Source organism: Ovis aries, chromosome 2, assembly GCF_016772045.2.
Source record: "Ovis aries strain OAR_USU_Benz2616 breed Rambouillet chromosome 2, ARS-UI_Ramb_v3.0, whole genome shotgun sequence".
Lineage (NCBI taxonomy): Eukaryota > Metazoa > Chordata > Mammalia > Artiodactyla > Bovidae > Ovis > Ovis aries.
Window position 1 is genome coordinate 66,022,574 of NC_056055.1, and position 14,592 is coordinate 66,037,165.

The 14,592-nt window shown below is 42.6% G+C and overlaps 1 protein-coding gene across 10 annotated transcripts in view; it reads left to right on the forward strand.

The window, feature by feature from the left end:
• The window catches only part of TRPM3 (transient receptor potential cation channel subfamily M member 3), a 599,217-nt gene that overhangs the window by 481,546 nt on the left and 103,079 nt on the right, over positions 1 to 14,592 (forward strand). For all 10 annotated transcript variants that reach the window (XM_042243350.1, XM_042243355.1, XM_042243351.1 and 7 more), the window contains 2 exons: positions 7,781 to 7,881; positions 9,258 to 9,392. In XM_042243350.1, the coding sequence (XP_042099284.1) occupies positions 7,781 to 7,881; positions 9,258 to 9,392 (236 nt within the window). The remainder of the gene's footprint in view (positions 1 to 7,780; positions 7,882 to 9,257; positions 9,393 to 14,592) is intronic.

A 14,592-nucleotide genomic window follows, 5' to 3' on the forward strand; every position in this document is an offset into this window, starting at 1 on the left:
TTTTGAAATATAATTACATAATTTAAAAATATAATTTAATAATTTTTTATTAAAGAATTTTAAAACCTTGATGTGGATATTGAAAGGGCCACTTTATGCCAGGGGCGGGGGCGGGGGTGGAAATGGACTCTGAATCTTCAACACCCACACTTAAAATCCTAGTAAAGTTACTGAACTTCAAAGAAAAATAAAAGCTACTTTGGGCCTCCAGGAAAAATAATCAAGTCTTTTATGAGGTGAAAATCAAGCTGGCTTCAGACCTTCTTTCAGTATCATTCAATGCCAGGACACAACAGGGGAACGGATTTTATATTGAACCGATGTCATTCAACTGTAATGACTACTAAAAGAAACAAAACAGTCTAGAACTTTGGAAATGCTTTTCTCTCCAATTCCTCTTGAAAAAAATATTAGAGAATTCAAGCTACCAACCAAGAGATGTTTGGTTGGTAAAATCACTGTGAGCATTGATACTAAATCCTAAGAGAACTAAGATAAAAATAGGAATTTGAGTAACAGACAGGAATATAAATATTACTTGCCATAACAAGGTAAAAATAATACAGCAACAAAAAAACTCAGTGAAGGAAAAAAGGATGAAGGTAGAATTGCTAGGCTTTTTGCCCAGTATAATATAATATCCCTTTTGCCTAAGGAATATAACTTGAGACACAGCTCAAGTATTAGTAAAAAGAAATATAATCGTATTTGACAGCACAGAGTAAAACATAAAAACATAATCTAATATTCTAAGGTTGAACAGTGGAGGAAAGGAAAGGGAGAGAAGGTACATATACAGGCACTAATTTATCCTGATCACAAGAGAGAGCTAATGCATGCTGTCTAGAGAAACATGACTGTGAGCCCCACTGCAGATTAGCTGAATCAGAATTACCATTTAAACAAGATCCCTAGGTATATCATATGCACATTACAATCTGAGAATTGCTACCATAACAAATTATCATAAACTCAGTGGCTTGAAACAGCAAAAGTTTACTCATACTTCTGGAGGCCAGAGGTCTAAAAGTCAGATGTTTTCAGGGCTATATTCCTTCCAGAGGCTTCAGAGGAGAATCATGCCCTTGCCTTTTTCAGCTTCCAGAGGCGGACTTCACGCCTCTACTTGTGGTTCTTGCCTGACATCAGTCTTGCATCAATCCAACCTGTTGCTTTCGCCTTCACATATCCTGCTACTACTTTGATCCCCTTGTGTTCCTCTTGTAAGAACTCTTGTGATTCCATTGCCTTAGGCCCACCAGATAATCCAGGACAGTCTTCCCATCTCAAAATCTTAACTTAATCACAGCTACAAAATTCATCTGCCATATAAAGTGACAGCTTCACTGGTTCCCAGGATCAGCACATTGACATCTTTAGGAGGTGAGGGCACCATCAGCCTACCACAAACTCCATTTATCCAAGTCTCCTTCACCCATCCCCTCTCTCAGCAAATTCTACTTCCTCCTTAAGGAGGCTCTGACTCGACTGACAGCAAGTGCCCCGGACTTATTTGTATAGATTTCACAGCACTTACCACCATGTCCTTTGATATAGTGCTTTGTATATTGGTCATATCTGTCCTTTTTTTCTCATTCTACCTTCATGCTTATTAGATTGCAGTTTCCTTGAGGGAAGAGTTTGGGTACATGCTTCCATTCCCACACTCTACTGAAGGCACACATGCTGATTTCATCAAGGACTTCTTAATTGACAAATCCAGGGCTCACTTTCGGGTTCATTTACTCATTAAACAAATAGTCATTCAACATCTATTATGTGCCAAGCCCTGTTCTGGACTCTAAGAATACAACAGTGAATAAAGGAGACGCAGTCCCTGACCTCCTACAGACATCCTGGTAAAGGAAATAAGTACCAGACTAATAGATACACAAGCTGGTTCCCAGTAATGAGAAGAATTATGGAAAGGAAAGGCCAGTCTTTTCACTTGCCCTCTTTGCCAGCTTTGCCTGTTGATCATTCCCTCTTTCTTGAGAATCTCTCTTCCATAGTTTAGGGCACTATGACTGCTGGTTCTCTTCCTATCCCTCTGGGGGGTTTGGTTTAGTTTTGTACTTTCTTTCTAAAAATTTGCTTTACTTTCGTACTTTTTAAGTATTATTGATATTCATTTACCCATCCTCTGCACTCTTCTTCTTGTCTCCTTCATGCTAATATTCCCCAATTCTCTTTCTCCAGGCGTGACCCGTGCCCTGCCCCAGACCTCAATATCTCGTGGCCTCTGATCATTTCCTACCTGGGTATACCACAGGCATTTTAAGCTCAACATATGCAAGAATGGATTTTTCTGCCCCCAAATGCTTGTGTTAATCTTGCATTGCCAATCTCAGTTGGGCTTCCAAGCTAGAGACAAGGTGATCACCTTTTACTTCTCTTTCTCTCTTGCCTCCCACTTTAAACTTCACCAAAGCCTATCAGTTTTGCTTTCTAAATATCCCTCCATCAAAGATGCCTCTTCAGATTCTCATTATACCTTTCCTAGAATATTGCAAAACTTTCCTAACTGCTTCTCTTCACTCTTTCCCAATGCTCTTCCAGTCCATTCTTCACACTTCTCCTGAAGTGATTTTCCTAAGACATAAATCTGACTGCATTGTTTCTGATAGAGTCCTCTAGTGGTTTCTCCGTGACTTAAGGATAAAACAATACTCCATATCATTTATAAGTGCTTCTATTCTAGCTTCATCTTTCTCTGCTTCTAACTTATACTATACCCCAAACGCTGAATCTTCAGTGTCTTCCCATCAATTTTCCAAATTCACTGAGCTATTTAACTCCCCAGTCTTTGCATACACTATTTCCTTGGCTAGAATACCTTTCCTCATCTCATTTGTTCTAGTGAACTAATCCTTTAAAACTACATATGACCATTACTTATGCATTTAAATCCTCCCTGATCACCTGAAAAAAGAGGAAATAATAAAACCATATTTTAATTCTTATACCTGCTTGTATTCATTTCTATAGCAGGGCCTTTGCACTTGATGTTTCCTCTTCCTAGAATGTCCCCCCAGCCCCCACCTGTTCTTCATATGATGGCTTTTTCTAATCATTTAGGTCTTTGTTCAAGTGTTATTACTCTCAGGCAAGTCTCCTGTCCACTCATTTTAACAGAGCAGCTCCACCACCCTGATCATTATCAGTACCATCCTTAGACCTATGTTTTAAAGGGCCTTCTCCATGGTCATCTGGGATCCAGAACCAACTAGGGCTGCAGTATGATGGGCAGGAGGGAGAGGGAGGGTGGGGACTGAGCCCATACTAGGCCTGCATAGACCCCAGACCAATTTCAATACTTCAGGGCATTTTTGAAACTTCTATTTCTTACACAGGGTCAATCAGATGCCCCAAAGAACTCTCAGAGTTGTGCTATGAGGTATCCAATGGCTCCATGTCCAGCCCTGGTTTCAGGAGGGCAGCCTAGCCAGCAGATCACTCCAGCTGACTGGCACAATACTTTTGTCCTGGCGTCATGTGAAATGGGTCACCTGAATGGTACTGCCACATTGATTTGGAATAACTCAAACTTTTCATGTATACATAGGTCCTGTATAACCTGGGAATCATACTGCTCCTTCCTAGCACTTATACATTCTGAAAGTATGCTGTTTAACAGTTTGCTTATTTATCTATTTTCTGAGTGTCACACCTCCAGTAGTAAAAGTAAGTAGAAAAGAGTGACCTTAGCTATCTTGTTCACTATCAGACATTCAGTGCTAAACGGTTTCTGGCACCAAAGTTATTGGGTAAATATCTGTTGAGCAGGTAAGTGTATGATTGCATGAAATAGTGTATTTTAACTATAGACTTCTGTTCATCTCTAGAATATAAGCTCTCAAGATAAAGAATTTTGTCTTATTCACCTTGATCTTCAGACTGGCATAGTGGTTCCCACATGTGAAGGCATGAAGTCAGTATCTTTGAATGTATAAATAAATGAATAAACGAACAAGTGAGTGAATGAATGATGATGTATTATTTAGACTTGAGGTTCTTAACCTTGTCTTCACAGTTCTAATATATAGATAAGGTTAAGAACCTCTAGTTCTTAAAAGCTCTTTAAAAACTTTTAAAAACTGCAATGCCCAGGGCCAGTTAAATCAGAGTCTCTGAAGAGGCATCACAGCATGATTCCTTAAAACTCTCCAGAAAATGTCAGTGTACAACCACGGTTGAGAATAGAGTGACCAGCCATCCAGGTTTGTGCAGGACTAAGGCATCTCCCAGGATGTAGAAATTGCTGGGACAGTACCAGGCAAACGAGAATGGTTGGTTACCCTAGTTGAGAACCACTGATCCAAACTGTCATGTGGGACTGTCCTTGAGTGATATATTTTCAGTTTTTGAAAAGTCAAGACTCATCTGTTTTGTGCTTTCACTTGACACTTATCCAATTACATTCAGGCAGCTTATGCTGACCTCAGTGACTGCTTCTGCTGTGTGTTCTTGTTCAGATTTGTGTGACTACTATTGACTTGGGTGACATACAAATGTGCGGCATACAAATGGCAAAGGAAATGATTAAACCATTACAGCAGGTCAGCAAGGACCAACAGAGCAGCTAAGCTTCCTTACCTGGAGGTAGCATAAAGCGCTGCTCTTCCAAATGCAATTCCAGTGAGCCTTCACTTTTTATTCTCCTTCAAAATATTGACAGTACATTCTGACATATTACTATTCATTGCTTATTTATGTCAGTTACCCTGGTATGAGCTTACAGTTCCTGCCGTTGTCTGAGGAGACAAGAAATACTTTTCTTAATGGAAAAACTCCTATGTAAATTGAATTAATATTAATCAGTCCAGTTAGTATAATTCCTAATTAATTTAGTACAAGTATGTGATTTCTACTGAACCCGTCAATGTCAGGACACCAGAATCAGAAATACCCTTTGACTTGGGAAAGGAACACAGCACCAAAGCTCTCGAGGGCCTTGTTATTCAAAGGGTGGCCCTATATCAGCAGCATCACCTGGGAGCTAATTAGAAATCCAGAAACTCAGGTCCCACCCCCAGACCTACTAAATCAGAATCTTTAGAGGTGGGGCCCAAGAATCTGTGTTTTAAAAAGCTCTCCAGTTTATTTGTATGCATGTTCAAATTTGAGAAGGGCTCATCTAGAGAACGCTTGCCTAGTTCTTCACATCATTATCTCAAAGCCCAGAGGGAAGAGGTCAGGGTAAGCAGGGAAAAGAAGCATGTAGCACAGTTGTCCCCAAATTCTGCTTCACATTGAAAATACCTGGAGAACTTAAAAATTATCAGCTTCTAGGTTGCCACCCAAGGCACTATGATATCATTGGTTTGGGGCGTGACCTAGGCAAAGGGATGGTTTAAAAGATTCACATGTGATCCTAATGTACAGCAGAGACTGGGAGTCACTGACACAGCAGCCACATCCCCAGCTTCTTGCTTTGGGCTTCTGCTGCCAAAGAACCCAGACCAATGGGCAACATCAGCATTTTCTATCCCTCCTTCCTTCACAAACGTCAGAATCAGCAGTGACTCTGAATCTCGCCCCTGGCATTATGGATGCTTATTCTGTTTCTCCTCTGTTGGTAGCTGTTTGATCTTTAACTTCTCTGGACCTCAGTATCATCTGTCAAATGGAGACAGTAAGACCCAATTCCAAGGATTATTTGGGACTTTACATATGATAATATGTGAATGTGCCAAATTTGCCATCCAAAGCCTCTGAGCCAGGGGACAGCGTTACCTCTTTATGCTGCTCCCCTGGTGGCACAGGGGACATCCAGCAGCATGAAGTCGGGCGCATGTTTAGGGATGTCTCATGCCCAACACACCGACGATATCAATGAATTGAAATAACCCTGTTTGCATGTGAGTTCATTTATATGATCTCATCTCAGTGTCACATCTCAGCTGGGTAAACGGGATAACTCTTATTGTCCCTGTTTTACAGATGATAAAACAGTGGTTTAGAGAGGTCCAGTGCCACACAGCAGCAAATGGCAGACTCAGATCCTCTGACTATAACCCAGCATTCTCTCCACCTAACCATCCGCAGTCTCACATCCAGCTGCTTGGCAGTTTGCATTTTTGGACAAGGTGCATTGACCTAGACCAGCTCTGTCCCGGTAGACCATCTCTGTGATGCTGGAAGTGTTTTGTATCTGCATATTCCAATTCAAAGGCCACCAGCCACATGTGGCTACTGAGCATTTTAAGTGTGGCTAGTATGGGTGAGGAGTTAAGGTTTTAATTTTATTTAATTTTAATTAATTTAGATTAGTCACATCCCCACTCCAGTTCTCTTGCCTGGAAAATCCCATGGACAGAGGAGCCTGGTAGGCTACAGTCCATGGGGTCGCTAAGAGTCGGGCACGACTGAGCGACTTCACTTTCGCTTTTCACTTTCATGCATTGGAGAAGGAAATGGCAACCCACTCCAGTGTTCTTGCCTGGAGAATCCCAGGGACAGGGGAGCCTAGTAGGCTGCCGTCTGTGGGGTTGCACAGAGTCGGACACGACTGAAGCAACTTAGCAGCAGCAGCAGCAGATTAGTCACGTATAGGGTCTTCCCTGGTGGTTCAGTGGTTAAGAATCTGCCTTGCAATGCAAGGGACGCTAGTTCAACCCCTGAGCTGGGAAGATTCCATATGCCTAAGTGCACCTAAGCCTGTGTGCCGCAACTCCTGAAGCCTGGGTGCCTACAGCCCCATGCCCCATAACAAAAGAAACACCACAATGAGAGGCCCATGCATTGCAACAAAGACCTAACACAACCAAACGTAAAATAAACTTGCTTTTTTTGCTAAGTCACTTTAGTTGTGTCTGACTCTAGCCTGGACTGTGGCCTGCCAGGCTTCTCTGTCCAGGAGATTCTCCAGGCCAGAAAACTGGAGTGGGTTGCCATTTCCTTCTCCAGGGGATCTTCCTGGTCCAGGGGTCAAACCCAGGTCTCTTACGTCTCCTGCACTGGCAGGCAGGTTCTTAGCACTAGCACCACCTGGAAGCCCTATAAAAAATAAGTAAATCTAAAAATAAAACGTCACCTGTAGATAGTGCAGCTCTAGCGACAGAGTGTGGAGAAAAATGGGAAACTGGGAAGTTATTCAGTGGTTTGTACTCACAAATCAAAGTAAACCTCAGCCACCTTTTTGCCTTTCTCTTAAAAGATCTTAACTCTTTTTCAGTAGAGTGTTAAAGCTGGCTCACGAATTGGGGAGGGCACCATCACTATGCAATATACAATCCAAATCATTGAAACCTGTGATTGGCCAGCGGAAACAACGTATATTGTAGAGCAACGCTTCTCAAACATCAGCGTGCACAGGAATCACCCGGGATCTTGTTGAGTACAGATTCTTATTTAGTAGGTCGGGGTGGGGCCTGAGGTTCTGCATCTCTAGCAGGCACCCAGGTGGTGCGGCTGCTGTTGCCCCAGGGGCCACACCTTGATTAGAAAAACCGTAGAGCAGTGATCAGGTTACTAGTGTCTTCCTTACCCCGGGGGCATTTGGCAACATCTGGAGACATTTTTGATTGTCATGACTTGGTGGAGGCGGTGATACTGGCATCTGTTGGGTTAAGTCCAGAGATGGTACTAAATATTCTACAATGTATAAGATGCTATAGTTATCCTGCTCAAAATGGCAATAGTGCCAAGTTTGAGAACCTCCACTATACACCCAAGTCTACTTTCCAGGAAGAGGAGGTGGATTGGAGAGTGATGCAGCGGGTCTTCTTGGTATAATAACTGACTGTGTTCTCTCTCTCTTCTGCTTTTGTATATGCAGGAGCCAACGCCTCAGCCCCAGACCAACTGAGCTTAGCTTTAGCCTGGAACAGAGTCGACATCGCCCGCAGTCAGATCTTTATTTATGGGCAACAGTGGCCGGTAGAGTATATGTCATCACCCCTGAAAAGCACACTTGCTTGGGCAAGGGTATTTGTTTAAGGTATCTCTGAGAGCGACTCCAGAAACTACTGCTTTCTCTTTAAGGTAGAAATATTCCTTTGTAGCGGTCCTCGGCTCCTTTTCTTATAGTTAGGAAAACACTGCCACCTGGTGGTACAACACCAAATGTTCCAAACATTTCCATCTCTATCGCATGGCCTTTGGTAGCAATGTTTAGCTGCAACTAATGCTATTTCTTTTATATGCCTGAAAATACATATATGAAACAAAATTGTGTTAATTAAAATTAAGAAAGGAGTGGAATTAGCAGTTTGTTTCTGGTTGTCCTGGAGGTTGCTGCTGCCACGTGATGGCACCCCAGGCTGGTGTGGGACCGGGTCACACAACAGGATGCAGGATTTGCAGGCTTCCACGTGCAGGTGCCATCTGGTCCTGGAGGCTGAGCACAGGTCCTCCCTGTACCCAAGAACAACACAGAGGCAACCAAAGCTTTATATAACCGTTCTTAGTTTGTTTCCCTCAATTGGGTCTACTGAAAATAAAAACTTGGAAAATTGGCCATTGGCTGGTGTATGCCTGTATCCCCGGGACACAGCCAGCAGTCTGGAATTTGATTCCTGTGCCTGGAATCACTGAAGAAAAACACACCGTGTACAGGTCTTTTTCAACCCTCTCTGTCCCAGAGAGCTTCTGCCTGGGATTGAATCCCTGGCTTCCTTTAGTGCCAGTGGATTACTAGTGTAGAAAGACTTGTCACAGAGTCTCTGAGAAATTTTGTGAAAGGAATTAAATAAAACCCTAGTAAACAGACCAAATGACCTAAATAGTTACTGGGTCTCCCTGTAGAAATGGGCAAGATGGAGGCAAGGTAAGGATACTTAGCTAAAAAAAGAAAAAGAAAAAAACAGTCTACTTTCTGGTCTATTTATTAGATCCTTTTCTTGAGTCAGTCAGGAATCTGATTTAGAGCCTAAGGAAGATGAAAATGAAGATAGCAAAATACTCACTTTGGCACTTTAGTGGTTTTGTAGAAGTTTGGTTAGAGAGCTGGGAGAGGAAAAGGCTTGTAAACCCTGAACCTTCTCAGAATCTAGAACAAAGAAGTTTTAGAGAGGAAAAAACATAGCTTTTAGAACTAGAAAGCCCTGTGTTTTGTTTGCAAAGACAAGCCCCAAAATACAGGAGAGAGTGTGGTGTCCCAAAAGTGAAATTGAGATACTCTTGCTAGCATGCTCTTGGAGGTGCTAAAGGTTTACCAGATGTCAAAGACATCCATTTCTAAAGTATTCAGGAAAATGCCAGAAAATTGCATCCTTAGACCTTAGGACAGACTAACTCAGTGACTTGATTTGCAGGTGGGGTCTCTGGAGCAAGCCATGTTGGATGCCTTAGTTCTGGACAGAGTGGATTTTGTGAAATTACTTATAGAGAATGGAGTAAGCATGCATCGTTTTCTCACCATCTCCAGACTAGAGGAATTGTACAATACGGTAGGACCAAGCTAAGGCACTTTTTATTTTCTCTACTTTTTTTTGTTTTACCTTCTCCCGCCCCCAACATGAATGTGAGTCCCTGCCTTCCCCTCCAAATGCATGGATCATATTCCACAAATGCTCCGTTAGACAACAAACACCAAGTCACCAGAAATCCACTTGTTTTAACTGCTCAGTTGTCAGCATCTAAGAGGCAGAAAGTTAGATGATCACCAAAAGGTAATGTTCTCAGGTCCTTATGCAAAACTACAAGGCTCTGGAAATTAGAACATACTTCATTCTGGAAACCCACAGTGTGTGAGGCAATCAGCAGAGCAGGACTGATTTAACTCCAACCATCAAAGGAGGCCAGTTAACTATCCTGTACCATCTTGTCATCCTCAGCACTATGAAGTTCATTCACTGCAGTATAACAGGATAAAATGTAAAAACTTCTTGTTTGGAGTTATCCGGGAAGATTTTGTTGCTTTGTTTTATAACAATTTGTTGATTCATTCACTGGGGATATCAAGAAGTAATCAAAAGAAAAACTGCTATCCATGAAGTTTTTGAGAGTATTCAGTGAGTTAAGTACATCAGCTCTGCGCTGATAGTCAGAAAAATCCAATGAAGTTTAAAGAATAGATATTATTTCCCTCCATTTTATAGATGAAGAAACTGAGGCCAAAAAGAGAATTGGCTTATTCAAGATCTCAAAGTTTCTAAGTAAAACAAAGGAGCCAGTATTGAACCAAAACGTCTTTCTCAGAGACCCTCATTTGTCACAGTGTTTCTTTGTCCCACCACCCTCAGCACTAATGAGATGGAGCTTATTGACCTCTCCCCAGCCAGAGGTAGGGATTAGCAGCTGCCACCCTGGCTCTGTAAGATTCCCACTGCGGGAAGTAGAAAACAACTTAGCAGAGTGGCCCCACACTTCTGTTTTCTCTACAGTACTTTTCCAGTTCAGCATACTGAGGCTTTCAGTAATAATGGGCCAAAATGGCAGAGTGGAGGCCCAGCCTTTGTTCCCCCACAAAAATCAGCAATTAGACAGCTACTCACAACAAAGACAGCTCTAGGAGAGCTCAGGAGTCCAATTAAGAAAACTTCAGCAAAACAGTGGGACAAAAAAAATCTGAAAATAACCACACAAAAAAGAGAAGAACAGCTTCTTTGTGCCTGTATCACCCTGTCCCCTGAGGCTGGCGCTGCTCAGTGCCAAGAGGAAGCTCCTCAGCTAGAAGGAGTTCCCCCCTCTGGAAAAGAGAGTGGTGAGCCTTTCAGAGCACCACACAAAGCACTCACCCTCCCAAGAGACCTGCAAATCTGAGACATTCTGTGATGGCCGGGAACACAGGATCAGCCAGGCTGACAGCTGAGTGACCACCGTTCCCAGTGACCTGCTCTGTAGAGGACCCTGGCAGCTTTCACTACTAAAGAAACCAATGGCCAGCAAAGCCTCCACAGAACCCTGCAGATTTCACTGGGTTTTGCTCTACAGATACTTGCATTCATAGACACCAGTCACCGGAGCCCCTCACCACACCCTCCCCTCTCAACCCTGCTGGATCCTAGGGTCTACCCCAGTGGCCAGCCCAAGCCTCTGTGGCTACATAATTTTAAGAACCCAGTCTAGACCCCCACAACTGTCCCCAACTACTGTGCACACTCTGAAAGCTAGCACCTCCAGCCAGGTACCCACACACGGCTGGGCTGACAGCCAGCACCACTGCCATGGGAGTACAAGACCCTAGAACTGTAAGTCCCTGCAGCCACACGAGTGCATGCCGGCAGCCAAGGCTGCGTGTGGGCCCAGATTCAGACCTATCTCCTGACACTCACCTGCACCACCAGGCTCACCTGCAGCTGGCCCCTCCAGCTGCGCACCTGCACGTCCCAACCCTGCTCCCTTCACTGGCCTCTACTCCCATGCACACAGCCATGGGGAAACCCTGCAGCTACAGGGGTGCATGCCAACAGTCAGAGCCTCTAAGGCTGCTTGTGGGCCCAGCTCCCTCCCTGTCTTCTGTTACTGGCCTGCATACTAGGATTGCTTTCAAAGAGCTTCTTAGCTGTGCCCCTGCATCCCACTGGCCAGACTTCTGTCACTGGCCTACACTGGTCTACATGCACTCAAGGTAACACTCTGCAGCCACAGTAATGCATGCTGGCAGCCAGGGCCCTGCATCTGCCAACGCACTTGCAGTTGGCCCCAGCCCTTGCTGTTAGCCCAGGCTTCTGACGCTGCATAGATGTTTGCACCTGGCTCCCACCATTATACAGGCACCTGCAGCTGGTCCCCACAGCCAAATGTGTGCGTGTACCACTGACTCCAGCCACCACTGCTGCCTGTTCTGGCCCCCAGCTGCTGCTAGACCTGTTGAAAAGCCCAGCAGCCCTTGCAGCCTTGCAGAAACACAAGAGTAAACAAAGTCTGAAGTTAGGGAAAGGGAGGAGATAATACAGGGCAGAAATAAATGAAAGAGACTAGAAAAGCAATTTAAGAGATCAATGAAACAAAGAGTTTATATTTTGAAAAGATAAGCAAAATTGATAATTCCTTCCCTAGAATTACCAAGAAAAAAAGAAGACCGAAATAAATAAAATTATAAGTGAAAGAGAACACATTACAGTTGATACCACACAGACACAAAGGATTGCAAGAGACTACTATGGACAGTTATATGCCAACAAATAGGACAACATAGAAGAATTGGATAAATTCCTAGAAACATACAACCTACTAAGTCCAAGTCACACACACACACACACACAAAAAAAAAAAAACAGAAAACTTCAACAAATCAGTAATAAATAATAAGATTGAATCAGGAATCAAAACCCTCCCAACAAAGAAAAGCAGAGGACTAGATGGCTTCACAGGTGACTTCTACCAAACATTTAAAGAATTCACTCCAATTATTTTCCAATTCTTCAGAAAATGAAGAGGAGGGAATGCTCCCAAACTTATGCGGCCAGCATTACCATAATGGCAAAGCCAGATAAGGACACTGCAAGAAAAGAAAGAAAACTACAGGTCAATATCTCTGATGAATATAGATGCAAAATTTCTCAATGACATACTAGCAAACCCGATTGAAGTACATTAAAAAGATCATACACCATGAACAAGTGGGATTCGTCCCTAGGTGCAAGGATGGTTCAACATGTACAAATTAATAAATGTGATACATTACATTAATAGAAAGAAATATAAAAACCATATGATCATTTCTATGAATACAGAAAATATATTTGACAGAATTCAACACCTTTTCATGGCAAAAACTCTTAACAAATTGAGTATGAAAGTAATACACCTCAACATTTTAAAGGCCATATATGACAAATCCATATATGCCTTTGAAATTGATGCTTTTGACCTGTGGTGCTGAGGAAGGCTATTGAGAGTCCCTTGGACTACAAGCAGATCAAACCAGTCCATCGTAAAGGAAATCAGTCCTGATTTGGACTGATTGGAAGTCCAATCAGTTCTGATTGGAAAGACTGATGCTGAAGCTGAAACTCCAATTCTTTGGCCACCTGATGCAAAGAACTGACTCACTAGAAAAGATCCTGATTCTGGGAAAGATTGAAGGCAGGAGGAGAAGGGGACAACAGAGGATGAGGTGGTTGGATGGCATCACCAACTCAGTGGACATGAGTTTGAGCAGGCTCCAGAAGTTGATGGACAGGGAAGTCTGGCATGCTGCAGTCCATGGGGTTTCAAAGAGTCAGACATGACTGAGCGACTGAACTGAACTGAACCTCATACTCATTAGTGAAAGACCAAATGCTTTCCCTCTAAGATGAGGAACAAGACAATGGTGCCCACTCTTACCACTGCTGTTCAACTTGGTACTGGAAGCCCTGACCAGAGAAATAAGACCACGAAAATAAAAAGAAATAAAAATTTTCATCTAAATTGAAAAGGAGTAAAATTTCTCTGCTGATGACAGCATCTTGTATACAGAAAATCCTAAAGACTCCACAAAAAAATAAACTGTTAGAACTAATAAATTCAGTAAAGTTCAGTATACCAAATCCACATACAAAAATCAATTGTACTTACATACACTAACAGCGAATAATAAAATACTTAGGAATAAATTTAAAGAAGTGAAAGATCTATACATCAAAAACTGTAAGACACTGATAAAAGAAAGTGAAGGCACAAATAAGTGGAAAGCTATTTCATGTTCATGAATTGGAAGTCTTAATATTGCTAAAATGTTCATACTACTAAAAACCATCTATAGATTCAATGTAATTGTGATGGCATTTTTCATAGAAAGAAAAAAAAAAATACTAAAATTTGCATGGAACCACAAAAGCCCCTGAATAGCCAAAGCAGTCATGAGAAAGAAGAACAGAGGTGGAGACATCACCCTTCTTGATTTCAAACTATATCACAAACATGCAGTAATCAGAACAGTAATATTGGCATAAAAACAGACATATAGACCAATGAAACACAAACAAGAGCCCAGCAATAATCCCATGCATATAGTTAACCAATGTTAGACAAGGGAACCAAATACAGAAAACAATATGGAGGTTCCTCAGAAAACCGGAGCTGAGGCATGGGGGAAATGAGCAGGTACGGCCAAAAGGTACAGATGTTCAGTACAAGATGAATGCGTTTCAGGTATCTAATGTATAGCATGGTGACTGTAGTTCACAGTACAGTGTTTTATATTTGAAACTTACTATGAGATTCAGATCTTTAATGTTCTCACATAACAACAACAAAATGATTACTGACTTAAAGAATATGTTAACTAACCTTATTGCCATAGATATTTCACAATATATCCAAGCATCAAATTATCACATTGTACACCTCAAACTTACACAATGTTCAGTTCAGTTCAGTCGCTCAGTCACGTCCGACTCTTTGCGACCCCATGAAGCACAGCACACCAGGTCTCCGTGTCTATCACCAACTCCCGGAGTTCACCCAAACTCACGTCCATCAAGTCGGTGATGCCATCCAGCCATCTCATCCTCTGTCATCCCCTTCTCCTCCTGCCCCCAGTCCCTCCCAGCATTAGAGTCTTTTCCAATGAGTCAATGCTTCACATGAGGTGGCCAAAGTACTGGAGTTTCAGCTTTAGCATCATTCCTTCCAAAGAACACCCAGGACTGATCTCCTTTAGGATGGACTGGTTGGATCTCCCTGCAGTCCAAGGGACTGTCAAGAGTCTTCTCCAAC